Raw genomic sequence first — 27,561 nt, 5'->3', positions numbered from 1 at the left:
TGTTTTCCTGTAATTCTTTAAGGGATTTTTGGTTTTCTCTTTAAGGTCTTTTACCTGTTGACTCATGTTCTCCTGTATTTCTTTAAGGGAGTTATTTATGTCCTTTTTGAAGTCCTCTATCAGCATCATAAGATGAGATTTTAAAATCCAACTCTTGCTTTTCCAGTGTTTTGGGGAATCCGGGACTTGCTGTGGTGGGAGAACTGGGTTCTGATGTTGCCAAGTAGCCTTGGTTTTTGTTGGTAGGGTTCTTGCACTTGCCTTTTACCATCTGGTTTTCTCTGGTGTTAGTTGACCTTGCTATCTCTGGCTGGAGCTTGTCTCTCCTATCAGCCTGTAAGCCTGTGTCTATCCTCCTGGGAGACAAAACTCCCTCCTGGCAGGCCATGTACAGAAGGCTGTGGAGCTGCCTTGCTCCCTGGTGCAAATGGTGGCCTAAAGACTGCTGTTCTGGCAGCTCTAACGATCGTATGCCCTGTGAGCTTCTAGTTGTTCCCCTCCAGAGAGAAGCAACAAATAAAATTTAATAAAATAATCCACTGTCAGAGGACTTGCTTTCTGTACCACTTAGGACAGAAGAATATAACTTTCTTTAAGATCATTTTTTTTTCTTTTTTAGTGGCTGATGACAAAATTATTTAAGCTAACTATTTTTGTTTATGAATTTGTCTTGATATGAAAACTACAGGGCAAAAAATATTTCCTATTTCCCTTACATGTGTCATTGCTTAAGGTTAGGGACACTTTGCTATAAGATAACCAGGAATGGTTCCATCTTGTTAGGCTCTGAATAGTTACCTTCAGGGAGTGGCATCATCAGGGGGCACATAGAATTCAGAGACTGTTAGCCTGACATTTACAAGTCTGTGAGCAACCAGATATGGACTATCAAGACTAAAAAGGGCAATTTTGCCATATTGAAAATCATCTAGATAATCCAACACAGACCCTTGGGTCTGGGTAGAATGTGCCTGAGTCAGAGATAAATACCAAGCTAGTTATTCAGAGAGGTGACAGTACCCACTCAGAGCAGCGACGGTACCCACAGCTTGGTATCTTTGCACTGGTTTTCCAGCTCAATTCCCAGTTCCCACACAGAGATGCAAAGAGGGCCAGGTAACACCACCTTGAAGTAAATTGTGTTATTGGGCAAGATTGCTGTGAATTAAACATGTCTCACCTCAGTTACACTGGCCTGTCCCAGAACTCCCACCAAGTACTAGCTTAGAGAATCTTGCTTGATATGTGTTTAAAATGCACCTTGAAACCTTCCCCAAGTTTTCATTGTGTAAATAGACTTAGCAGTGTTATTTTTTAAATGAGCTACTTTCAAAGAGACAACACAATTCTTACTGCTTGAGAGTTAGTCTATATGCTATTATGAGCACTATCTTTTCACCATTTAGGGAACAGTCCTGCCCCAGCCAGGCAGGGCAAAGTCCCAAGAAATACCAGTCACCACAAATACAAGTCACCACATCTCAGGTGTCTCTGAAGTCACCTATAACCAGTGTGTAACCACTATCACTAGCCTGTGATTCTTACCCTGTGATCACCAAATAGATATGTTTGGGTAGCTAACGTAACCCTCTCTTTCCCTAAGGACAATGATATGCTTGTGGAAGAAGTTGAACCTGTCCCATTTAGGAGGATTCTAAAATTCAACATACCAGAATGGCACTACATGCTGGTAGGAGCTGTGTGTGCAGCTGTTAATGGGTCAGTCACACCCATCTACACCCTTTTATTCAGCCAGATTCTTGGGGTAAGCAAGCAACTGGACTAACTTTATTCATTTTTTGTTTTCTGTTTGTTTGTTTGTTTGTTTTTAAGCCATTGGCTAGGACTGTATCTAATCTAATACCTCTTTTCTTTAAACACACTTGGCGGTTTGTTTGTTTGGGTTTTTTTGTGTGCTAGTTCTCCTGCCCACCCCCTGTACCCCCACCCCCAGCTCTAAAAGATGAACAGTTCATAGAGTCTCCACCATAGAGAACATGAAAAGGTGACGTTGAACATACTTTATTTGGGGCTGGCAAAGGCTTACAGTCATTGCACGATGGAAAATAAATGAATGTGGCTACAGATTGAGGTTGCAAGAGGGAAGGCTTTGGGCATGAAAAGCATCGGTTGAATAATAATACAAAGGGATTTTCAGGCCATTTTTAATCTTGCTGGATCACTGGGGTGCAAAGCTTGACTTAAGGAGCTGGTGATAGTGCCGAGTCTGTGTCTACTCTGATAGGGCTCTGCACACTGCATTCAACCAGGGTCATGGGAGGAACTGAGGAAAAAAACAAAAGAAGTAAAGATACAGCTGGGAGAAAGAAAAAGCTCCTGTTCATTTTTCACTTTCACTGGAGTTTTGTTACTTTCCATCTGACGGTTGCTATGGCGATGGGGCAAACGCTCATTGGGCATCATCTAAACACGTTGTCTTCATTATGTTTCCTAATAACCACTGGATGCCCAGATTTTTTCGTATTGCCATTTTATAAAGAAGAAAAATAAGGTTTAGAGATTTCAGGGGAGGGAGCATGTGGTGGAGTTGGGATTCACATCCAGCCAGTGTAATGTAGAGACAGGCTCTGTTTATACCTTATTATCACACATTTAATCATTTAAAAGCTGTTGTATTTTCACAGATATCTTTACACACACACACACACACACACATACACACACACACACATACACACACACATACACACACACACACACACATACACACACACACACATACACACACACACACACACACACACACACACACACACACACACACGGTGAGTTCAACAAAAAGGACAGCCACACCCATAAGGACATTGTCAACTTTCTCAAGGATTTGCCAGCACACCACATTGCCAGTGTAATACTTTGAAAAACTCATATTTTTTTTTCTTTTTTTACATCCCTTCCTTCTCACCTCTCTGTTAAAAATTAAGATCACAAAAAAATAAACTGCTCCCATGGTTGAGACTTGTGTAGAAAGACCTGAATAATCCAGTAGCAGAATCGTCTGGGTAGAAACGTCCCTAGCCATTTTTAATCACATTGCTTTCAGGAATCCAGGCAATTGGAAACATGGCTCTAGTTAACTGAGTTCCTGGTTACATGGTGCCGCAATCTTTCATGCTGAAAATCTTTTAAAATGATTAATGTATATTTCTTTATTTCCTAGTAGGATTTAGCATCCAAATAGAAACACATGTTCTTTTATTTATCCAACAAACATTTGCTGATGGCTTCCTTTAGACATCAAGCAAGGGACTTGACACCATTGCATCACAGTTATGGTACTTTCCCTGTGACGTTTCCAGGAAGTGAGGAAGATGCTCGTTAGACAGAAAGATAATAGACAGCATCCACCATTCAACAAATATGTAGCCATGGCTTGTTTACTGGCTATCCTCCTGGTGTTGGTCTGGGATAGAAGACAAGATCCGGCCTCTACTGACCTCTCCAGCTGCCATTCCAGCGCAGAGAGGATATGGGTGGGACCTCATTGAGCAAGAGGAACATATGTTAGAAGAAAGAGTAGGGATAAGTCTAAATATAGAAGCCTACACTGAGATATTGTGGTATAAAGGAAACCTGGAATTTTGACTTCTTCACTGGTTTTCTCTTTCTAAAAGTACTCATTCTTTGACAAATCCATACACACAGACAGTAGAGTATGGTCATGTCCTCCCCATTACCCTCTTTTAGTCTGCCCATCCCCTATGCCCTTTGGACTCCTTCATGACAAAACCCCCTCCTACTTTCATGTTGTGTTAAAGGACCCACTGAATTTAATTACGGTTGTTTGCATGAGCAGGAGTCAGGAGAGCTGTTCGTTGAAGCATGAGTAACTTTACCAGAGGGTATAATGTTAAGAAAAGTGACTTCCTCTTCCACAACTGTCATTAAGTGCCAATAGCTCATGAATTAGAAGTGAGATTTCGTGCACCTCTCTGTATTCGGATTCTGACAAGCTTGATTTGTTCAGGTTGACAAAGCTGTTTGAGACTGTGACAGCAATGGCTACGCCCATTCAGGAGACTGCATTTCATAACCCTTCTCCTAATCCTTCAGCTATTATGTTCTTTCTGTTTCCCCTACTATGATGTAGTCTGAGCGTGTGTATGTGTGTGTGTGTGTGTGTGTGTGTGTGTCTTGGGGGGTGAGGGGTGGGGGAGGGGGAATGCCATAGCTGAATATAATTCCACTGTGTGCACGAAGCATGTTTTTATTACCCAGGCATCATCAGTTCATGGACATCTAGCTGATTCCATTTCCTAACTGTTGAAAATAGAACTGCAGTGAGCATGAATATCCAAGTGTCTGTGCAGCAGGAAGCCGAGTCCTTCGTGTTTGCTGAGAGAGGGTTGTCCATTATTATCTCATTAGACCTCAACAAAAGTGGAACCAAGAAGATATTCACTCAGTGTTCTTCAGACCATGTTAGCTACTACTAGATGTTTCTTGAGTTCCAAGAGGTCTTTCCCCCCCTAAAATTGGCTCTGCTGCTTACTGGCCATGTCCTTTATGACCTAGATTACTTTATCCCATTTTCTGAGACTTGGTTTCCTCAATTATAAAATGGGGGTTGACGGAGATTACCTTGAAGACATGTTCTAGGTCTAGAACTATGAATTGGCTGAATCAGGAAAAGTAATGATGAAACAAGAAGATGTGTTTCTGAGCCACAGCCAGTCTAAGAACAGGGTTTCAAAGGATGGGTAATCATGTGGATGCTAATAGTAAGCAGCTACTCTGACTGGACTACGTAGATTCTATCAGCCAGACTTGAGTGTTCCCCTCTGTTAGTGAGACTTCATTCAGTTAGTTAGTCAGACTTCATTCCCGTGACCCTGTGACTCTTCCATTTAGAACTTGGATGGAGTTAGGATGGTCAGTAAAACATTTTTTGAAGGTTCTATGACAACAAATCAGGATCTAGGTGCTAGAACCCAAGCCTGGTTTATTGTTAATGTTCTCAGTGTTACATTCACTACAAGGAAGAGGCTAAAGAAATCACAATCTCTTCCTGGGTTAAGGAAGATTATTTCTGTTTGTCTTCCCATAATGATTACATTCTCACCATCATACTGGTGATGCTTTCGTCTTACAAAGGGTCATGAGTCTGTTTCTAATCGCCCTGGTTTTATCCTGACACACTTAAAGGGTATTGCATTAATGTGTGGCATATTAGACCACATGTGTGCCCATTAAATGTGCACAAATAGAAACCAGGTTGCTAACCCACCTAGGCCTAAAATATAATGTATTAGTTTCACTTTCCCTGGGTCTGTTTCAAATGGGAGATGTGCCAAGTGTTGAAACCACTGCAAGTCAGGTGTGACAGGCTAGGGAAGCATAGACACGAGAAACAGCCAGCCCTGGGATGGTTTTATGTCTCTGTATTATCTCTGTATATTTCATTACTATGAGACAAGAAACCTACTTCCTGGGTTGCTACGAGAATCCTAATTTTAAGGAAATGCTAATTTAAGATTGGTTAAGCCACACATTTGGTATCTGACACACGGCAAGAGTTTCATGGCTGCTTTCCCTTTAAACAAGTTTTACCATGACAAAAATAGAAAGATGTGTTTCTGAGCCACAGCCAGTCTAAGAACAGAGGGCTCTAGGGATGGGGAGTCAGTCTATTGGGCTGCATTTTAAAACTAAGGATGTACAAAGGACTCATGGAACAAGATTTTAGGGCAGAAAGGCTATGGGTAAAGTCTTAATCCAATAAGGATAAAGGCTTAATCTTGAACTAAAAAGGCCTGTGGATTTTAACATTAGCCAGTTTCTCTGTCTGGACTGTGTAGATACTGCCATAGGCCAAAGGGCGCAACCCAGAATTAAAGAAGCTGGAGACTGGGAACTTCCTTTTCATGAATAACTCCTAAATGAAGGAACTCAGACAAATGTCTTGGTGTTTGTGACCCTGGGTTTCTATGAGTATTAGGTGGACTCATCTGTCATCCATAGGAACAGTGGGTGGTCTGTGTGGGGAGAGGCCATTGCTGCAGTTGGAGGTTCCATGGATATCTGTGTAGATATATTTTTTAATGTCTTGAATTGTAAATTCTGTGAACTGGTTGGCTGCACAAGTCTGTTAAGAATTGCTATGGTGTCTTAGAACCCATTATCTAGAAAGTATAAAAGCTGTAGAAACTGTCTTAGAAATAGTAAAATCTCATTAATCTAAAACCAACCTCTCTCTCTCTCTCTGTCTCTCTCTCTCTCTCTCTGTCTCTCTCTCTCTCTCTGTGTGTGTGTGTGTATGTGTGTGTGTCTGTCTGTCTCTGTTTCTGCCTCTCTCTGCTTTGCAGTTTATGTTCAACCCCAAACAGCTTTTATTTTTTTCACTTTTATCTTTTACATTTTCTCATTTTATATAATACAGTTTAAGAATTGTCATTACAGTTTCCTAAGCTGCTCTTTAAGACCTGGAATTAAAATGAACAAACAAAAAACTCTTTGAGCACACAGACATCAGGCAGGAACAATGATCAGGACTGAGCCACCGCTGCCAAAGCATTATAGATTGTTTTGTTTAATAAGATGTGTGCTGGTGCAAAATAAAAGGAAAACTTGTTAACCTTGTAAACTTTGCCCTGATGCTGAAGAAAGAGAGATGGTTTTGTTTCCCTTTTCCAATGCATTTAGTTTCAGCATCAAGTATTATTATCCATTAAGCAATGCATGTCCTGAAACTATATTTTCTGTTTCTATGTAGAGGCAAGACACATGTTAAAAAATAGGAACAGAGTGTTCTGTTTCACAAAAAATGCTTTATTAATGCAATACTGTATGTATAGTTTCTGAGGAGTTTTATTTGGCACATAGTAGGTATTCAGTAAATATGTGTTGCATAAATGGTTTTCTTTGAGCAACTCAATCTGGTATTGTTGTAGCTATTCAATGATCTCAGAACAGTTAGACTGGAGTCAGTAAAGTGCTTACCATGCAAACATGCAAGTCTGACTTCAGACTCCAGGAAAAGTTGCACTTGGTGACACCCATGTAATCCAGCAGCGGGGAGACCAGACGAACCTCTTTAGGGCTCACTAACAAAATGGCTAATTCCAGGTCTGTGAGAGAGCCTGAAGAGAAAAAGGGAGGTGGAGCAGGACACACACACACACACACACACACACACACACACACAGAAGGGGGAAGGGGAGGGGGAGAGGAAGACAAACAGACAACAGAGAGAGACAGAGGCAGAGACAGAGAGAGAATAAATAAGAACTTATTATACATCTCTCCAATTCATACTTTCCCTGAATTCTTCTAGTTATGTCCTTTAGTCTAAATTACAAAGGTTTTGTTGTGATGAAAATCCACTTCAGCTTTGCCACCGGAAGACACTCTGGTTACTGTTTCCTTATTGCAACAGCTTGTTCCTCAGCTAGGTGCTTAAGTAATTGTCAGTAAATTCAACTCCTATTTAAGAATATCATTTAGTAGTCAAAAGTCTCCCAACCAAAAAAAGCCCACGACCAGATGGGATCAGTGCAGAACTCTATCAGACTTTCAAAGATGACTCAATACCAACACTCTTCAAACTAATCCACAAAATAGGAACAGAAGGAACACTACCCAGATTGTTCTATGAAGCCACAATTATGCTTATCCCTAAACCACACAAAGACCCAACAAAAGAGAACTTTAGACCAATTTCACTTATGGATATTGATGCAACAATATTCAATAGAATTCTTGCAAACCAAATCCAAGAACATATCAAAATGATCATCCCCATGATGAAGTAGGCTTCATCCCAGGGATGCAGGGATGGTTCAATATATGGAAATTCATCAATGCAATCCATTACATAAACAAACTCAAGGAAAAAAAGCACATGGTCATTTCACTAGATGCTAAGAAAGCATTTGACAGAATTTAACATATCTTAAAGATATATAAGATACCATTCACAGGAGATACACACCTGGCTGCTTACATTAGGAAACAAAACCAAATGAAAATTAATGAATGGATAGAGAGACTGGAGGGTGATGCAGAGGAGGAAGTTACTCTTCCAACTTAAACACTCATTCAAGTAAATTTCTAGTTATGTCATTTCATGGAGGCTGGATAGGAAATGACCATTAAAAACATGTCCCCCTTAGGAGGGGGAGCAAAATATGGGAGGTAGAGGGTGGGAGGGACTTGAGAAGAAGAGAGGAGGGGAAGAGGGAAAAAAGGATGTAGCATCAGGTATGGTAGGAGATGGGGGAGATATACAGAGAATCAGGAAATGTCTTTGGGGATTATGGGACTGTTTGGAAGGGTTTGTCTGATCTTGATTTAACTTTGGTTCCTGGAATCTGTCTAGAAAATTGTCCATTTCATACAGATTTTCCAGTTGTGTTGAGTGAGGGTTTTTGTAGTAGGATCTGATGATTTTCTGGATTTCCTCCCTGAGATTCCACCTCACACCAGTCAGAATGGCTAAGATCAAAAACTCAGGTGGCAGCAGATGCTGGCAATGATGTGGATAAAGATGAACACTCCTCATTGTTGATGGGATTGTAAGTTGGCACAACCATTCGGAAATCAGTCTGTAAGTTCCTCAGAAAACTAGACATAGTACTACCTGAGGACCCAACTATACCACTCCTGGGCATATACCCAGAAGATGCTCCAACATATAAGAAGGACACATGTTCCACTATGTTCATAGTTGTCTTATTTAGAATAGCCAGAAGATGGAAAGAACCCAGATGTCCTTCAACAGAGGAATGGATACAGAAAATGTGGTACATTTACACAATGGAGTATTACTCAGCTATTAAAAACAATGAATTCATGAAATTCTTAGGCAAATTGATGGAACTAGAAAATATCATCTTGAGTGAGGTAACTCAGTCACAAAAGAACACGCATGGTATGCACTCATTGATAAGTGGATATTAGCCTAAAAGATCACAATACCCAAAATACAATTCACAGACCACATGAAGCTCAAGAAGAAGGAAGAACAAAGTGTGGATCCTTTAGTCCCTCTTAGAAGAGGGACAAACTATTCATGGGAGGAAATATAGAGACAAGGTGTGGAGCATAGACTGAAGGAAAGACCTCCAGAGACTGCCCCACCTGGGACTCCATCCCATATACAGACACCAAAGCCAGACAGTATTGTGGATGCCAAGAAGTGCTTGCTGATAGGAGCCTGATATAACTGTCTCCTGAGAGGCTCTTTCAGAGCCTGGCAAATACAGAGACAGATGCTCTCAGGGCAACTATTGGACTGAGCATGGGGTGTCCAATGGAAGAGTTAGAGAAAGGACTAAAGGAACTGAAGGGGTTTGTGACCCATAGGAAGAACAACAATATCAACCAACTAGACCCCTCCAGAGCTCCCAGGAACTCTGGGAGTTCCAAACCACCAACCAAAGAGTACACATAGAGTATCCCATGGCTCCAGCCACATATGTAGCAGAGGATGGCCTTGTCAGACATCAATGGGAGGAGAGGCCCTTGGTCCTGAGAAGGCTCTATGCCCCAGTGTTGGGGAATGCCAGGGCGGGGAGGCAGGAGTAGATGGGTAGTTGGGTGAGCACTCTCATAGAAGCAGGGGAGGAAGGATGGGATAGGGGGCTTCTGGAGGGGAAACTGGGAGAGGAAATAACATTTGAAATGTAAACAAATAAAATATCCAGTTAAAAAAAGATATGTTAAGAAAAAAGATTATTATTTAGTAATCAAAATAGTAAATAATAATGATTTTAGTCACAGCTTCCATGGCCTTTGAGGAAAGAATAATTCTGGTTTCCTGTAGGGCAACAGCAACAGGCTCAGATTTCACTTTCTTTTCTTTCCTAGGCCCAGGACAGTCCATTGTGCAAAAGTTGCTTGATTTTATACATATATACATATATATATATATATATACACACACATATACTTATAAACTAATTTATATGTGTAAGAATATACATGCCGTATACTAAACATACATATAATAAAACACAGGATACCTGAGTTTAAAAAAATCATCTTTATTGTATCCATTATTTGAGCAAACTAAGAGTTGAAATAATAACCATGTTTTTCCACAGACTGGCATTCTCCAGTTCTCAATAATGTCTTTCTGTCCCTCTTCTTCCTTTTCTTCCTTCTTTTCTTTCTTTTCTCTTTGCTCCCTTACTTCTTAAAGGATAACTGTAATTTGGTCATACTTTCTTTTTCATTTATATCTGAGAAACAGCCAACACCACTGCTTAAATCAAACCTACGTGGTGATTGGGGTGGAGACAGCTTCTATAATTATTGCCATTGGTTTAAATCTTCCAGGAACCCTGCCACATAGCCAATTAAAAACTCCATCATAATGTTCATCACTAACTTTGGTTTGAAAACTAGTGTGTTTAAAGGGAAGCCATTTTAAAAGTGTTTTTGAACAGTGTTAGTTTTACAGCAAAATTAAGAGGAAGTTCCAGAGATTTTCCATGTGCTCCTTGGCTCCCTCCCTCATCAACATCCTTGGCTCCCTCCCTCATCAGCATCCTTGCCTCCCTCCCTCATCAGCATCCTGACTCCCTCCCTCATCAGCATTCTTGCCTCCCTCCATCATCAGCATCCTTGGCTCCCTCCATCATCAACATCCTTGGCTCCCTCCCTCATCAGCATCCTTGCCTCCCTCCCTCATCAGCATCCTTGCCTCCCTCCCTCATCAGCATCCTTGCCTCCCTCCCTCATCAGCATCCTTGCCTCCCTCCCTCATCAGCATTCTTGCCTCCCTCCATCATCAACATCCTTGGCTCCCTCCATCATCTGCATCCTTGCCTCCATCCCTCATCAGCATCCTTGGCTCCCTCCCTCATCAGCATCCTTGGCTCCCTCCATCATCAGCATCCTTGGCTCCTTCCATCATCTGCATCCTTGCCTCCCTCCCTCATCAGCATCCTTGCCTCCCTCCCTCATCAGCATCCCTGGCTCCCTCCATCATCAGCATCCTTGGCTCCCTCCCTCATCAGCATCCTTGGCTCCCTCCATCATCAGCATCCTTGCCTCCCTCCATCATCAACATCCTTGGCTCCCTCCATCATCTGCATCCTTGCCTCCCTCCCTCATCAGCATCCCTGGCTCCCTCCCTCATCAGCATCCTTGCCTCCCTCCCTCATCAGCATCCTTGGCTCCCTCCATCATCAATATCTTGGCTCCCTCCATCATCAGCATCCTTGGCTACAGTGCTCCATTCTGTGCAGCTGATTCTCTGCACTGACACATGATGATCCCTTCATCTTTATATCGATGTTGAAGTTCATTCTTACTGACATTCTATAGGATTGAACAAATGTGAAAATTAATTTAATTGAACATATTCAAGTGTACTTATTTTGTTATTGTTTATACTAACAAGCTTTCTTCCTGATTTTTTTTTTATCTTCCAAAGATTTTTTCAATCATTGATAAAGAAAGACAAAGGTCAGAGATTTACAACATGTGCCTATTCTTTGTCATCCTGGGCTGTGTATCCATTTTGACACAATTTCTGCAGGTAATTTTATTTTTTATTAAGTGATTTGCCTAGCCATATCCCCATTTTCATGTAAAAATCTCACCAAAGACTCCTTCTTTTATGTTTTTAGGGTTACACTTTTGCCAAATCTGGAGAGAACCTCACAAAGAGACTGCGTAAATTTGGTTTCAAGGCAATGTTAGGACAAGATATCGGCTGGTTCGATGACCTCAGAAATAATCCTGGAGTACTGACAACTAGGCTTGCTTCGGATGCTTCCCAAGTTCAAGGGGTAAGCCTTGGGAATGTCTTTGTCCATTTGGGATGCTGTAACAAAATACCTTAGATGAAGCAGTTTACAAATAGCAGACACATTTTTCTCATAGGAAGTAGGTTGGGATGTTTAAGATCAAGACATGGATATATGTCTGGTAAGAGTATGACTCAAAGATGGCATCTTCATATTCCATCTTTCTGTGGCAGAAGGTTAGAGGGGTTGCTGCCACCTTCTTTTATTCTGGTTTTATTAACCCCACTTGGGAGGACAAGTTTTATAATCGAATCATGCCCAAGAGCTCTAACAATAATACTTCTCTAGTGGGGAATTAGATTTCAATATGAATTCTAGAGAAAGACATTTAGCCATAGAATGTATGGGTGGGGAGCAAGGGTATATTACATAGATGTTCGTACTGTAGAACACGCTGAGAATTCCCTATGCTTCCTCTGGAATGAGAACTGGTAAGGTTGGGATAACCCAGAGCCTTGTAAGGGACACAACAATGTCCCTTAGGCATACCTAGAATTAGTGTTAAGACACACATCAATCTGCTAGGATTGGGAGTTTCATCTTCGGAGTCTAGCAACTGAGACTCAGCTCATGTGGCCCCTAGAAGTAGAAGGAAAAGGTATATGGACACATCTTCCCTTGGGCATCCAGAGTTATGTTACGAGCAACCTTGCAATCTTTGAAAGATCTCGCTTGGGAAATAGGGAAAAGAAGAGAGATGATTACTGTCTACACATTCTCTCTCTCTCTCTCTCTCTCTCTCTCTCTCTCTCTCTCTCTCTCTCTCTCTCTCCCTCTCCCTCTCCCTCTCCCTCTCCCTCTCCCTCTCCCTCTCCCTCTCCCTCTCCCTCCCTCCCTGCCTCTATCCCTGCCTCCTTATCCCTCTTCCTTCCTCCCTCCCCATCTCTCTCTCTCTCTCTCTCTCTCTCTCTCTCTCTCTCTCTCTCTCTCTCTCTCACACACACACACACACACACACACATCAAAGACCTACATTTATTTCTGACACAGGGAGCCAAAGCTGTGGTTACAAAATCCCACAACCTGCAACCTTTTTCAAGGGACTTAACACAGCTGTGTATGATCAGTCTGGACCCGGATTGGGATTAAAGTGATGAGAGCCGAATCTACCTCACAAATCTCTACCCACTTTCTAAATGAAAAGAAAACAAGCATTATTTGTGAAGCCTGGGAGGAAGGCCTCCCTACAGTAGGGTGCTTTACTGTATGTAGTTGGCCTCAACCCCTAGCCAGTTCAACCAGAATGCTAAAAGTGACAAGTGTTTCACTGAACCTGGAACCATCTTAAAGGAAGGTCCCTAAAACACATCCCTTTTGATTCTCTGATCTTTCATAGGTAGCCATGTTTTCCATAGACTTGGAAGAGTTGTATATAGGGCATTTCTGCTTTTCTTTATTCACCCCCAAAATTCTGATGGAAGCACATTTTTATCATTATATATTCTTCTACAAGGGTATTTTAAAGATAATGTAACACATAATTTTAATGCACTAATCACTTTATATTGCTATTTTGAACACAAATGGATTGTACAAATGAATGGGATTCTCATACATTGCGTATACCATACATTGATCATATCTCTCCATCTCTCATCTACCATAACACACAACCCTCAACAAGTTTCCTATTCCTTTGCAATATGAATTGTATGTGTGCATGTGTGTATACACACACACACACACACACACACACACACACATGTGCTTTTTTTAGCTTCCACATATGAGAAAAAATATGAAGGTCCAGCCAGTGTCTAACTTGTTTCACTTGGCAGAATGCTCTAACTCCATCTGTTTTGCTGCAGCTGACAGTATTTTCTTCTTCTTTATGTGTGAATAATATTCCATTTCATGAATATACCATATTTTCTTTGTCTGTTCATCTACTGATGAGTAGCTAATTTAATCCCATACTTTATCTACTGTGGTTAGTTCTACCATAAACATAGTCATACAAATTTAGATACATACCCAAGAATGGAATGGCTGGATCCTCTGAAGAGTGCCATTTTTAATTTTTTGAGGAAATTCTAGTTGTTTTCCATCCAAACTGTTTGCATAATAGTTGTGTTACATAATAGATTTTTCTCCTCCTCTTCCTACCTCCTCTTCTTCCTCCTCCTTTTCTTCTTTCTCCTTTTCCTTTTTGTTTGTTTTTGGGGTTGTTCTTTTTTTGTTTATTTTTAAGAGACTCTCACTATGTAGCTCTGGGTGTAACCCTTATGTAGACCAGGCTGCCCTTGAATTCATAGAGATCTAACTGCCCTTACCTCCCCTCTGCTAAGATTAAAGGCATGCTCTTTAATTTCTTATTTCAGTATCACTCTTCAAATAGGGCTTAAACTTAATTTTTATATTAAATGCAAGTTTATTGGTCCCAAGGACTGAGGCTAGGGAAGTCACCAAGAAAAGAGGAGGGGGAGGGAAGAGAAAGAAAGAAAAAGCTCACATGCAAGAGAGGGGGCTTACACTTTTACACGCTGTCTCGTTAATATCTATCTTCCACTTCTGCATATACAACACCATTAAGCATCTTTTGTAAAGCAGCTCTGGCAGCCCTAAATTCCTTTAGTTTTTTTATTATGGTATTTATTTATTTATTTATTTATTTGTTCATATGTTTATATGTGTACATATGTTGAAGTCAAAGAACAACTTTCAGGAATTGGTTCTCTCTTCTACCATGTGAGGACCTGGGGTTTGAACTCAAGTTGGCATCCTTGACAGCAAGCAGTTTTACCAGCTGAGCCATCTTGTCAGCCCAGAATACCCTTAGTTTTTGACTAAGGTAGAAAGTCTTTAGTTTGCCCTTGATTTTGAAGGATTGCCTTTTTGGGTGTGGAGATCTATATTGGTGGTAATTTTCTTCTGGAGTTTACAGTACACCATTTCGTGCTCTCCTAGTCTATAGGGATCCTGCTATTAGTCTAATATGGTTGATTTTAACTATGATTTTGTGCTTTTCTTTTGGAGAGTTTAAAAATTCTATCTTTGTCCTGATTTTTTTTCTGCCAGTTTATGTTAGGGTGAAAATTTTTTCTGGTTGTATTTTTCTGGGCCTCTTTAGGCATCCTATTCTGGGATGTCATGTCTTTCCCAAGGTTAAAAAATTTTATTGATTTTTTGTCTTATTGAATAAGTTTTTATACTTTTAACCTTTATTTACTTCATGTTAATCAATGACGTAGAGACTTAATCTTCAATAGTGTGTCTTAGTTAGAATTTTAGTGCTGTGAACAGACATCATGACCAAGGCAACTCTGAAAAGGACAACATTTAATTGGGACTGGCTTAGAGGTTCAGAAGTTCAGTCCAGTACCATCAAGGCAGGAAGCATAGTAGCATCCAGGCAGGCATGGTACAGGAGGAGCTGAGAGTTCCACAACTTCATCTGAAGGCTGCTAGGAGAAGACTAGCTTCCAGGCAGCTAGAATGAAGTTTTAAAGCCCTCACCCACAGTGACACACCTACTCCGACAAGACCACATCTACTCCAGCACCTCCAAATAGCGCCACTCCCTGGCTAAGCACATACAACCCATGACATTGTGTCCCAAAGATCTTGTAAAGTCTCTCCATTTTCTTTGTTTTTGTTTGAATATGATGACTTTAAGAGAATCTTCACTCAATCTGTGATACTCTTTCTTCTACTTGGGATAGTCTGTGAGTAACTTTCCAACTATATTTTATATAACTTATGGTCTCTTCATTTTCAGAGTTCATTTTTCAAAATTGTTATTCATAAAAGTCAAAAGGACTCAACAGCCACTGGTGGATAAATAGATAGAAAAAGGGTTGTTTATATGTGATACAGAATGTCTATACCTTCAGTAGGAATGAAATTGTAATATGTTCTGCAATGCAGGCAAGTCCTGAAAAATCTTATGTTTAGCAAAATAACCCAGACACATAAGTGTGAATATTATATAACCCCACGTTTATGAGATACCTAGAAGAGCAAATTCATACAGACAGAGAGTAGAACAGATATTGCCAGTGGCTCAAGGATGAAGGTGATATCATCATCTGATGGGTAAAGAGATTCAGAGACAGAAGAGAGAGATTGAGTGTTGGTCACACACCACTGTGAGGACTTTGTGCATGTTGTTTTTGTTTTTAATGTCCCTGAGTTATGGACTTAGAAATGGCTAAAAAGCTAAATATTGTCTTGGATATTTTATCGCAATCAAAAAAGAATCTTTCAGTATAAAATAGCTTGTTACATACTAGTGTCTGGTAAAAGAGACTGTGTCTGAAATGGGCTGGTTCCTTTTGATTTGCAGGCTACTGGCTCTCAAATTGGGATGATGGTCAATGCCTTCACTAACATCATTGTGGCCATGCTCATAGCCTTCCTCTTTAGCTGGAAGCTCAGTCTGATTGTAACAGTCTTCTTCCCCTTTTTGGCTTTATCGGGAGCCATTCAGACAAAAATGCTGACAGGATTTGCTTCTCAAGACAAGAAAGCTCTGGAGAAGGCTGGCCAGGTAATTTTATAGACCTAATTTCCCTTCTTATGGCTAGGTGGTTGTCAAGTAAACTGTTTAAAATGAGACCTACAAGGAGACGCCCTTGTCTCTGCCTGGAGAATATGACAGTAAAGTTTTGATGCATTAGCTTGATCAGGCAAGGAGAAAGTGTGCTAAACATAGACTTTTATATGCTCAATTTCCTCTTGGCTATTCATTCTACATTTCCTATATTCTCACTTACAGAACTGGCCAGTTCTACTAGAGGATGTGTTATTGTTTTCTCAGCTAAATGATTACCCTGAAAATATATACTTTCAACTTTGACTCTTTAGCATTTGCTAAGCTAATGGCAAATGTCTTTCTCAAATACAATCATAAGCTACAGTTTAGAATTCAAATGTATTCAGGGTTTAGATATGCATTTTTAAAAAGTCTATAGTAATTAGTATCTGAACACAGGAATGATTTAGGGGACGATGACACAGATATTTGTAAGTTGGGAACAAAACCATACATGCCGGGCACGGTGGCACAGTCTGTACTGATCTCAGAACTCAGGGGCAAAGGCAAAAGATCAGAAGTTCAAGGTGATCCTCTGCTACATAGTGAGTCCAGCCTGGTTATTTGAGATGCTGTCTCAAGCAACAACAACATGGAGGGAGGGAGAGAAGGAGGGAGGGGTTGAAGGATCAATCAATCATACATAACATGAATTCTTTTTAATTTTGCTTTTTGATACTAGAGACTGAATATAGAGTTTACTGAGCCTACTTTATGATTGTAAGCACTTTAAAACTGAGCTATTTACTTTTTTTAAAAAAAAATAATATCGAGACAGGATCTTACCAAGTTGCCCAGATGGCACTGAATTCAGACTGAAGGCTAAACAGGTCTTGAACCTTAGGATCCTCCTACCTTAGTCTCCCAAGCATAGGTATTCTAGGCTTTTACTGCCTGGAATGAGTTACACACTCATGCTTCATAAACTTACTATGAATATGTTCTGTCAGTTTTCAGACAGTGAATCTGATGCTGTCCAAGTAGCCAAAGGATTTAGGGTGCCAGTGTAGAAAATAACATCTTTCATGAGAGTTACCCCAACTGATTGACAGTGGACCTTAAACTGCATTTAAACACATGCTCACCATGTAAACTAAAGATGAACTTATACTTTTTATTAGTGATATTCTGTTACATGTTTTTAGAAGGGATGGTTTACTGGGCAGCAACTTTCTGGAAAATAGTCTCCAAGCGCTTCAAAATTATATTAAGTGGCTGTTTTGCTCAAGAAGACACTCAAAGAAGGCATTTTAGACATTTCAAATGAATTAGCAGAACAACTTTAAAGCTTGTCCAGGACAAGCTTGGGAGGACCTTGTCTCACACTGTCTTTCCCTAGCAAATGGAGGTAATGAAACCGTGCTAGAATTAGGTAGAGACTGCATGTAAGTGACAGATGGCCCCATGGTCTGGCTGAGTTGATCCCAGAAACTTCTCTGTACTGTTTCCTGCCATTTGTAACAAATCTAATATGTGCAGCCACAGCAGTGTCATGAAAAGAGATACTCCTACCTTTTGTCTTCTCAGACTCTTTCCTTTTTCAGATCACCAGCGAAGCCCTTAGCAATATCCGCACAGTTGCTGGAATGGGAGTGGAGGGAAGATTTATTAAAGCATTTGAGGTTGAACTGGAAACATCATACATGACTGCTGTTAGAAAGGCGAATATCTATGGCCTCTGCTATGCCTTTTCCCAGGGGATAGCCTATCTTGCAAATTCTGCTGCCTATAGATATGGGGGTTACTTAATAATCTATGAAGATCTAAGCTTCAGCAATGTTTTCAGGTGAGGAATATCCAAATGGTCATATAATATGTGATATTGACACTGGGGGTGGGAGTCGGGAGCGGTGTGCCCAGCTGTCACTTTGCTTTCTTGCTACCCAGCAAAGTAGCCCCTCTTAAGGCAGCTGGGTTTATTTATCCTTTTTCAAGGTTCTACGGGGCATGAAATATTTCTTTTGCACTTGGTTTCCTCACAGGCTTCTGTGTGTATGTCTCTCTCCAGTGGCCTCAGTAGTAAACAAGCTCATTTCCTTCATGAATGGTCTTAGAGTTTCAAATGCAATAGAAGAAGCATGTCCTGCATTGCAAGCATGCTCAAGTCTCCCCGGAGTTCACTTACTGGGGTCTCTTTGGCAAAGGACACAACGAAGCCTAGGTTTAAAGATCTGACAACTGAAATCCATGTTTGGACTGGAAAAGTAAAAAAAAAAAAAAAGATGATTACAAGCAGATGAATCATAGGATAAATGATTATGATTATATTTGCACATGTTAAAGCTTAGACTCTCAAGGTCTTGGACCCAAGGGCTATTTTATTTTAACTCTATTCCTTCCTTACAAAACCAACTGATTCCTGGCCATTTTCTCTGAATAGGGACATGATAGGCCAAGAGGGTATTTTTCTGTTCTTCAAGGAGGGGTCTGCTTACTCCACAGGGGAGGGCCTAAGTAAGGGTGCACATGAGAGGAGAAGTTGGTAGTAGTGAAGGCAGAGACAATCTTAAGTTTGGAGGGTATGGAAGCATGATGCTCTCATCTGATATTTTTCTTCCAGTACTTTCCTACTAGCCCTCTGTCTTAGTTCAGATTTTCATTGCTATGAAAAGGCACCATGACCAAGACAACTCTTAAAACATTTAGTTGGGGCTAGCTTACAGGTTCAGAGGTTTAGTTCAGTATCATCAAGGCAGGAGCAAGAACATGGCAGTGTCCAGGCAGACATGGTGCAGGAGAAGCTGAGAGTTCTACATCTTCATCTTAAGGCCTCTAGAAGACTGGCTTCCAGGCAGCTGGAAGGAAGATTTTAAAACCTACACCCACACCACACCACACCACAGTGACACACTTTCTCCATCAAGACCACACATAACTTCAACAAGGCTACACCTCCTACTAGTGCCACTCCCTTGGCCAAACATATCCAAACCACCACACCCACTATACCAACAACAACTAGGAAACTCTCTTTTCTAAACCCTTGCATATGTAAAGCTAATACCCAAGACGAGGGACCAGCAACTGTTGGGTTCTTTCTGTCCATTTATATATGGTGTGTAACAAATTATTTGCCAGCATGTGAGAATTGAGAGCCTATGGGAAACTTCCAGTTTCTCCTTTAAGAATTAGAAAGTCATCTCCCATCATTTCCTACCCTACCCCCAACATTTCAGTCTCCTAAACCTTATCCTGGACTCCTGGGGGAATGTGGATCTCCAACTCCAACCTTGAAATAAGCACTGATTGCAAGCTGGGCAGTAACATACATGCTTGCACATCCCCTATCTATCATCCCACCCCATGAAGATGTGAAAGATGCCTTCTGAGAAAGATGGCACTGATGGGCAGCCTTATGGGCTGCCATGCACAGTCAAGGACCAGGCATTGGCAAGGCTGTCTCTCATAACTAATTTACTCATTTGTTCATTTGTTCATTTTTTTTCCTTCAGTCTATGTTGATACAGTTAGTAGCAAGGACAAACAGAAGGATACAGACTATTGCGTTTTCCTTCTCCCGCCTGAAAGATGGTTTCTACGCATGCTCAGTGTAGAATAGGTGCTACCATTGCTCATTGTTATGTTTCACATACTTATCAATGATTCATGGACTGTTACCATGGGAAGAAAAGCCAAACCAATCTGGTCATCTTTTAAATTTCTTTCCAAAGTGAGGCATAAAACAGCTTTTAATGTGATAGATCTAGGGTTTGAAGGTCTGAACCCTGACCCTGTTCAGTCTACCCCCTCAACCCTTTTACAAAAAGCACAATTTGAAAAACTACTAAGCTCTCTATATCCTGCATCCCCAGACATGACAGAAGAGACTTGCTCAAGCCATTTGGGCCGACCTCTTACAGCTCCTAGGCCTTCATACCACCCATACCCCACCTCCTAACACCTGGGTGTTTGTCTGGTTACAGGGTGATCTCTTCAGTTGCAATGAGTGCAACAGCTGTTGGAAAAACATTCTCTTATACCCCAAGCTATGCCAAAGCTAAAATATCAGCTGGACGCTTTTTTCAACTGCTAGACCGGAAACCCCCAATTAATGTGTACAGCAAAGCAGGTGAAAAATGGGTAAGTACTGGGCTGGGCAGTGTGTGTGTGTGTGTGTGTGTGTGTGTGTGTGTGTGTGCATTTTTATACAAAAGAGCCATTGAAGATAGTCAGATAATCGGTTTAGAGCTTAAGGTTTAGTAGCCTGTGTTCATCCATATACACTCAGAATAGACAGGCAATAGATTTCTAAATGTAAAGGAAGGAAATAATTGATGGGGAAAATCAAGGGTTACATTGGCATTTGAATAAGAAAACAAGATATAATTCTAACAGTTCATTTTTCTTTTCTTTCTTTTCATCTTCTTTTTTTTTTTTTTTTTCAATCCTGAGACAGGGTTTCTCTGTATAGGCCTGACTGTCCTGGAACTCACTCTGTAGACCAGGCTGGCCTTGAACTCAGAAATCTGCCTGCCTCTGCCTACCAAGTGCTGGGATTAAAGGCATGCTCCACCACCACCCAACAGTTCATTTTTCATTACTATAACTCAAGGAGCCTCAATTTATACTGAAGTTTTCTGGGCTTATTGATATGTATACCCCTGCAATCCTTGAAGTCAGAAGGCCAAGGCAGTATAATTGCAAGCTTGGGCCTAACCTGCTCTTCATAACAGAAAAGAGGTTTATTTATTTATTGCACAGTTTGGAGGCGGCAAGTACACAGTCTGATAATCATTCAGTCTGTTTTTAGAACCCCAGGACTAGTATATCCTAGTGGCTGGTGTCCTGACAGAAAGGCATTATGGGGGAAAAGATCACATAGTGAAGCAGAAAGCTACAGTGTGGAGAGAAACAGTCTCATTTTCATGAGCACTCTCTTACTTTGATTTGAAAATTACATGCATGAGCATGTGTGCCTCCTTTTACACCCTCTCTAAATCCATCCATGTTCTCCTAACCACTTCCTATGGTATTCATGATCTCTTCTCCTGTACTAGTCACACACACACACACACACACACACACACACACACACACACACACCACACCACACCACACCACACACTAAGTCCAATTAGTCCTTACTTGCATGTATTTTTTTAAAGATTTATTTATTTATTATATATAAGTGTACACTGTAGCTGTCTTCAGACACTCTAGAAGAGGGCATCAGATCTCATTACAGATGGTTGTGAGCCACCATGTGGTTGCTAGGATTTGAACTCAGGACCTCTGGAAGATCAGTCAGTGCTCTTAACTGCTGAGCCGTCTCTCCAGCACGTATTCAAGGCTGATCCCTTAGGACTGGGGTCTTGTTTCTGTGGATAAAGAAGCAGGGGTTTCTGGTTTTTCCTTTCTCAGTAGCTGACAGTGGTGAGGCCTTGTGGAATGTCATCTGGTGTAGTCTTTGCAGGTCTTGCACGTGTTGCTGTGAGTCCGTGGAAACAATATTCCTGTACTATCCATAACAAACTACTGCAAAGCCATCATCCTGGTCTTCAGACTCTAATTATCTCTCCACCTTTTCTTTGAAGATGTTCCCTGAGCCTTAGATGCAAGGGTTATGATATAGGTGTTTCCTTTGGGGCTGGACACTTCATGGTCACTCATTTTCTGCATTTTGGCTAGCTGTGGACTTTTGTAATAGTCTCTATCTGCTGAAAAAGATGAAATAATTTTTTGATGAAATGTGAGAGCTGTGCTATCTATAGATATAAAGACCAATATTTGGAAAGCAGTTGAGAAACTAAATTTCCTTAGAAATATAGTATTAGTAGCTCCTCCTTCTAAGGCTTATGGGCTCCCAAGTCATGAATATTATTTTTGCTAGGTTTACAATTCCAAGTATGAGTTCCTTCCCATTGAGCACGCTTCAGGTGCTCAATTAGATAGCTGTTGATATCTAAATATCAATTTAGATAGCTGTTGATTTCCCCTGACTCACAAGTCCCACGATTGTGCCAAGATGGGAATCTTGCTGATGCTGTCACTGGTGTGGTTCTCAGGCTTTACAGCTGGCTAGGGCTGTAGCTTCATGCTTAGGAGCTAGAATAGTATCTTCCAGTAGCATGAGAGCCCTTAGAGAGGAGGTTTCTAGGTCAGTACTATCTTGATTTTTCCTAGTCTTGCAACAGAAGGATATGGTGTCTTCAGCAGTAGAATTTGTCTTCATGTTCTGGTAGGTAACCAAGAGCAGTTACAATAACCGTGTGTGTGTGTGTGTGTGTGTGTGTGTGTGTGTGTATGTGTGTTTGTGTGTATGTGTGTATATAGTATTTTAAAGTACATATATATATATATATATATATATATATAATACATATAAAGTATTTGAAAGTATGCTATAAAATAATGGTTTCCTAGCTTTTGTGTTTACTGCAGTATAATTACCTCCTTTTAAGAACTATCCAGGTCTCCCAAAGTGATATTAATTAATTCTGAGGGGAATGACAGCAATAATCAAATCACCATGTACCAAGCCTCTTACCTCTTAAATGTACCATACCACTTCTTAATATCACCACATATCAACCATTGTGAGACATACCCCACATAAATCACAGCCTTAGCAAATGCTGAATTGTATTAACCATAAAGCACATAGAGTACATAGTTCTATAACAAATGAAGATACATGTCTTTTCAGACCTATCTGGTCATGCTTCTCATTGATATTTTGGTATGAAATAGAAAGGTCTTTTTGTTCACCTTTACTGATCTGACTTACATTTATCCAGGCTTAAGTTTTAGCTCATGTGAATTACCAAAATTAGTTAATATTCAAGAAAATATACTTTCTTTTTATTTATTTAATCTCCAAGAGGTTTTTAATCTTACCAGCTCATTAAAAAAACCTCCAGAACCAGAGATGGCTCAGATGTCTCACAACTGTCTATAATGGGATCCGATGCCTTCTTCTGGTGTGTCTGAAGAGAGACATACATAAAATAAACACATAAAATAATGTATACATAAAATAATACATAAAATAATGCATGTATAAATAATATATTTATAAACAATCTATTTATAAATAAATACATTTGTAATAATCGATACACAATGTATTTATAAGTAAATATATTTATTTATAAATAAATCTTTAAAAAACTCCATATGTTCAAGAGAGCAAAACACCAGTAAAGCTAAGCTAAATTATGAAAGTTTGGGTCAAGTGCCCTGCTTTTCCTTCAGTTTGATAGAATTATTCTCTGTGTTTACCCATGTCTAGAGTTCATAATCCAGATGGTATTTTAAATTGGTTTTGTTTTTACATCATCCTATAAAGTAATAGCGTTTGTCATGGCATCTACATGCATGTGCATCATTATACTTTATGAGCATCTGTGCTCCTCTCTCACTTCCTCCCTCAGCTCTCCATGCTCCCAGAACCCTTCAGCTGGTTCCCTTCCTTTACCAGTTTAAGCAGTTCCTCTTCTGCTTTCTGATCATAGGTATACTATTCCTGTCTCCCCACACCCTGCCTAACGATCTCTTCCTTCCTTCTTATTTGTAGTTTCATGAGCTACACACAGATACATATAAGTACACACACACACACATGATTTTGTTTGTTTTATTTTATTTTTATGTGTATATGTCTATATCTGTCTGTGGGTTTGTGCACATGAGTGCAGTGTCTACAGAGGCCAGAGGAGGCCATTGGATTTCTTGGAGCTAGAGTTGCAAGCAGTTAGCTACTCAGTATGAGTGCTGGGAATAGAATTCAGGTCTTCTGGAAGAATGGTGCATGCTCTCATCCTCTGAGCCATCTCTCTGGCTCCCACAAATGTAGGTTTTGCATATAAGAAAAATATAGTATTTGTCTTTCTTAATATGGCTTATTTTTCTCCATGCAGTGATTTATAGTTCCCTCTATTTTCCTGAAAATGTCATAATTTCATTTTTAAGGGCCACATAAATTCCACTATGTATAGATCCTTTATGAAGATATTTATTGATGGATATCTATGCTGGTATAGTAGACCCAATAACTGAAAAAAAATAGAATTACATGACATTAAAAAGCTTCTGAGCAAAAGGAAACAATCCCAGAGTGGAGAAACCATAGAGAAGGCAGAGAAAATTTCCTAATTATACATCAGATAAAGGAGTAATAGTATCTAAAAAGAACTATAAAAAATCAAACTACCCAAACCAAATCATCTAAACGATAAATGGGCTAAAGTCCCCATTTATCAATAGTCCCTAAAAGAAGAAATATAAATGGCAAAACACACTTGAAAAATATATTTGACATCCCTAGCTACAAGAGAAAGGCAAATTAAAGATGCTTTGAAAGACTGTATCAGCCAGTCAGAATGTCCATCAATACCATAAATGACAACATAGGCTAATGAGGCTGTAGGGAAAGAGGAACCCTATTCACTGCTAGTGAGAATGTAAACTGTGCACCCACTATGGAAATCAGCATGAAGTTTACTTTTTAAAATAAAAAGAAAGAAAGAAAATAGACATTCCATATGATTCATCAATACCATTCTTTGGTATCTACATACCTGAAGTCAACATACTACAAGAGAGACTTTCATGGCCACATTTACTGTGGTACTCGTCACAGTAGCTAGGAAATGGAACCACCTTAGTTGTCCACCAGATAGTTTGAAACACACTGAAATATTCATCTTTGTGGCACAGACTCCCAGCCACTTTGTTTTTAACTCATTATTTTAAAGAGCAATGTTATAACATTCAAAGAATAGCTGGTTTCCACGGTGCATTATCTGTTGCTATTCTCTTCCATTTTTTTGTTTGTTTAATATAAAGAAATCCGGTGATAAGGAAAGGCCCTTGGTTCAGAATAGGATTTTTAAAAAAGAGGTCAAATGTCTTTAATGTCTTTATCTGTCTTATTTCTACATCTGCCAGCACTGGGAAGAAAATGCCACTGTGTGGTGTTATTCATTTGCTTGTTTGTTTTGAGACAGAATCTCCCTAGGTAGCCCAGGCTGGTCTCCAGTGAACTTACTATTTTCCTGCCTCAACTTTCTCAGTTCTGGGATTACTGGTGTAAACCACTGTGCCTGGCTAGAATGTCACCCACTGAGTCGCTGTTTCTATAATGCATATTTTCACACTGCTGTATTCAGTTAGGGATATGTTCTGTGTCCCTAAGAGGAATGTATGTAATTCCAATCTTCTCATCCACACAGGACAACTTCCAAGGGAAGATTGATTTTATTGACTGTAAATTTACATATCCTTCTCGACCTGATATCCAAGTTCTGAATGGTCTCTCAATATCTGTCAATCCTGGGCAGACACTGGCCTTTGTGGGGAGCAGCGGGTGTGGCAAAAGCACCAGCATTCAGCTGTTGGAAAGGTTCTATGATCCTGATCAGGGAACAGTGGTAAGTGGGGAAAGGCTTTTGAGAACGTTGTTTTCTGCCCCCAAGTGATCTCCAAGGCCGCACCAGACTAACACATTTGTGATGGACACTTACTCTTGTGGCTGTTTTCATTTCCATCCCCTACTGAGTGACCTAAACCTACCCCACAGCTCCTAACAGCTTATCCTTCCCAGTTCCAGATGGCCTGCTGACCAGTTAGGAAAGAAAGCTGGACATGAGAGGATTTGAGGGACAGTCACTTACTGTAAATGGAGCAGAAAGTGCAGACTAATCAGGAAATTAATGGTTGGGGATGGAAAAAGTGGGGTGACAGGTGACATACTGAGAAGGAAGCAAGACAAGGGAGCAGGCTTCAACAGCCTGACACAATCCTGGTCTGAGAAGCTTACGCTTGACTAATAGATAAACTCAACTTTACAAAGCCTTGGCAAGGAGAGTTGACACACCGGTGAACGACTTCACTGCTTACTCTTCTAAGTCCTTCTTCCTCTCTTTTCCTATTTTATTTTTTCCTTTCTTTCTTGGTAATATATCCATAAGACTGCATAATCAAATAATAAAGACTTTTAATAAAAAGTAGCATTTCTCTAGATTTCTTCACTCAAAAGCAACTCTCTTAACCACTCCGTGTTTTGAGCTTCCCCCAGTAAATCATTACTTCTGTGTTCCTAAATCTCAGTCTCTCTGTTCTCATGACTTAATTACACTCTCTGCCAATTTGTTTATAAGAAGTGAGAAGTCAGTCATTGAACACTTCTCTCTTTTACCTGCTCCCCCACGCACCCCAGGCCCTTTACAATACCCCTTCTGATTTCCCTGAATAGTGTGAACTCCACTACAGCAGGAACAGGTGACGGTGTGAAGAGAAATGCTGAGAGAAAGGTGATGTTCTCCTGCATAGAGCAAAGAAAAGAGGCAGGCAGACAACAGCAGGATCTAGGAGGCTGTGGAAACATGGGGCAGGGATTGATTGCCTGTGGTCCATTACCATTGCTGTTAGTGATTGGAGATGTGAAGATTTTAATGTACTTGAAAGGATTTGGTGATGGGTAAACCTAGAAAGTGCATTCATTGCCCTAGAGATCTGACCCGTACAAAGGAAAGGGCTCAGGTCTCCAAAGTGTGAGCTCTGTCATGTCTGCTGCCCAGGGAGATTGTATCCTGCTGCAGGGCCAACTCACCATACTTGATCTCCCCAGCATCAGCATGTGTACTAAGTGTGTTTCACTGAATGCACACACTGAATGCTCTGGTGACCGGGAGAAAGCGATCATTTTATGATTTCTTGCATTTAAGGGTGCAGTACACTTTGTAAGCTCATTGTAAAATGTCTCTATGAACACTGTAAATAGGAAAATACTGATTTAATCAATTTTTAGAAAATACTCTTTGCTTTTTGACAAGCTACTGAACACAGGTATAGTAAGTTTGATATTTAATTAGGTATCTATGGTGTGTCCCATACTGTCTATGGAAGATGCTTCAAGAACATGGAACATATTTTATTTCCTAGATGATTATAATATAGCACATATACAGCAATTAGGAAAAAATTCAGTTTCTGAGTAACTGTGAAGTTGTGTTTTGCAGAAATAGGTACTATGGGAAATACCTCAGGCTGAATATGAACTAACTCTTAGTGACTTTTGCTTTACCACTCCCCCACCCCTTAAACATAGTGCTTGCTTTATCCATTGCTTAGAAATTATCAAAAAATATGTTCTGGTCACATTATTTAAATAGCCTTTTTTTTCCCTGAAATCATACAAATACTTTACAGTTAACTAAACAGTTAAATTTACTATATGTTTAAGATAGACTCCTAAGAATCTTAAGTGAACTAACTTAAATGGTCCTTATTTTGTGACAGAGCTTCCCT

The 27,561-nt window shown here is 40.2% G+C and overlaps 1 protein-coding gene across 1 annotated transcript in view; it reads left to right on the top strand.

Annotated features, from left to right (window-relative positions):
• Abcb11 (ATP binding cassette subfamily B member 11) overlaps nt 1–27,561 on the top strand; it is an 80,793-nt gene that overhangs the window by 45,578 nt on the left and 7,654 nt on the right. The window contains exons 19-25 of the mRNA XM_052181618.1: nt 1,604–1,765; nt 11,402–11,506; nt 11,598–11,759; nt 16,063–16,266; nt 17,856–18,097; nt 20,235–20,391; nt 25,485–25,682. Coding sequence (XP_052037578.1) covers nt 1,604–1,765; nt 11,402–11,506; nt 11,598–11,759; nt 16,063–16,266; nt 17,856–18,097; nt 20,235–20,391; nt 25,485–25,682 — 1,230 coding nt within the window. The remainder of the gene's footprint in view (nt 1–1,603; nt 1,766–11,401; nt 11,507–11,597; nt 11,760–16,062; nt 16,267–17,855; nt 18,098–20,234; nt 20,392–25,484; nt 25,683–27,561) is intronic.

Source organism: Apodemus sylvaticus, chromosome 5 (genome assembly GCF_947179515.1).
Source record: "Apodemus sylvaticus chromosome 5, mApoSyl1.1, whole genome shotgun sequence".
Lineage (NCBI taxonomy): Eukaryota > Metazoa > Chordata > Mammalia > Rodentia > Muridae > Apodemus > Apodemus sylvaticus.
The sequence above is the reverse complement of the archived record's forward strand: the minus strand, read 5'-3'. Positions and strand labels throughout refer to the sequence as shown.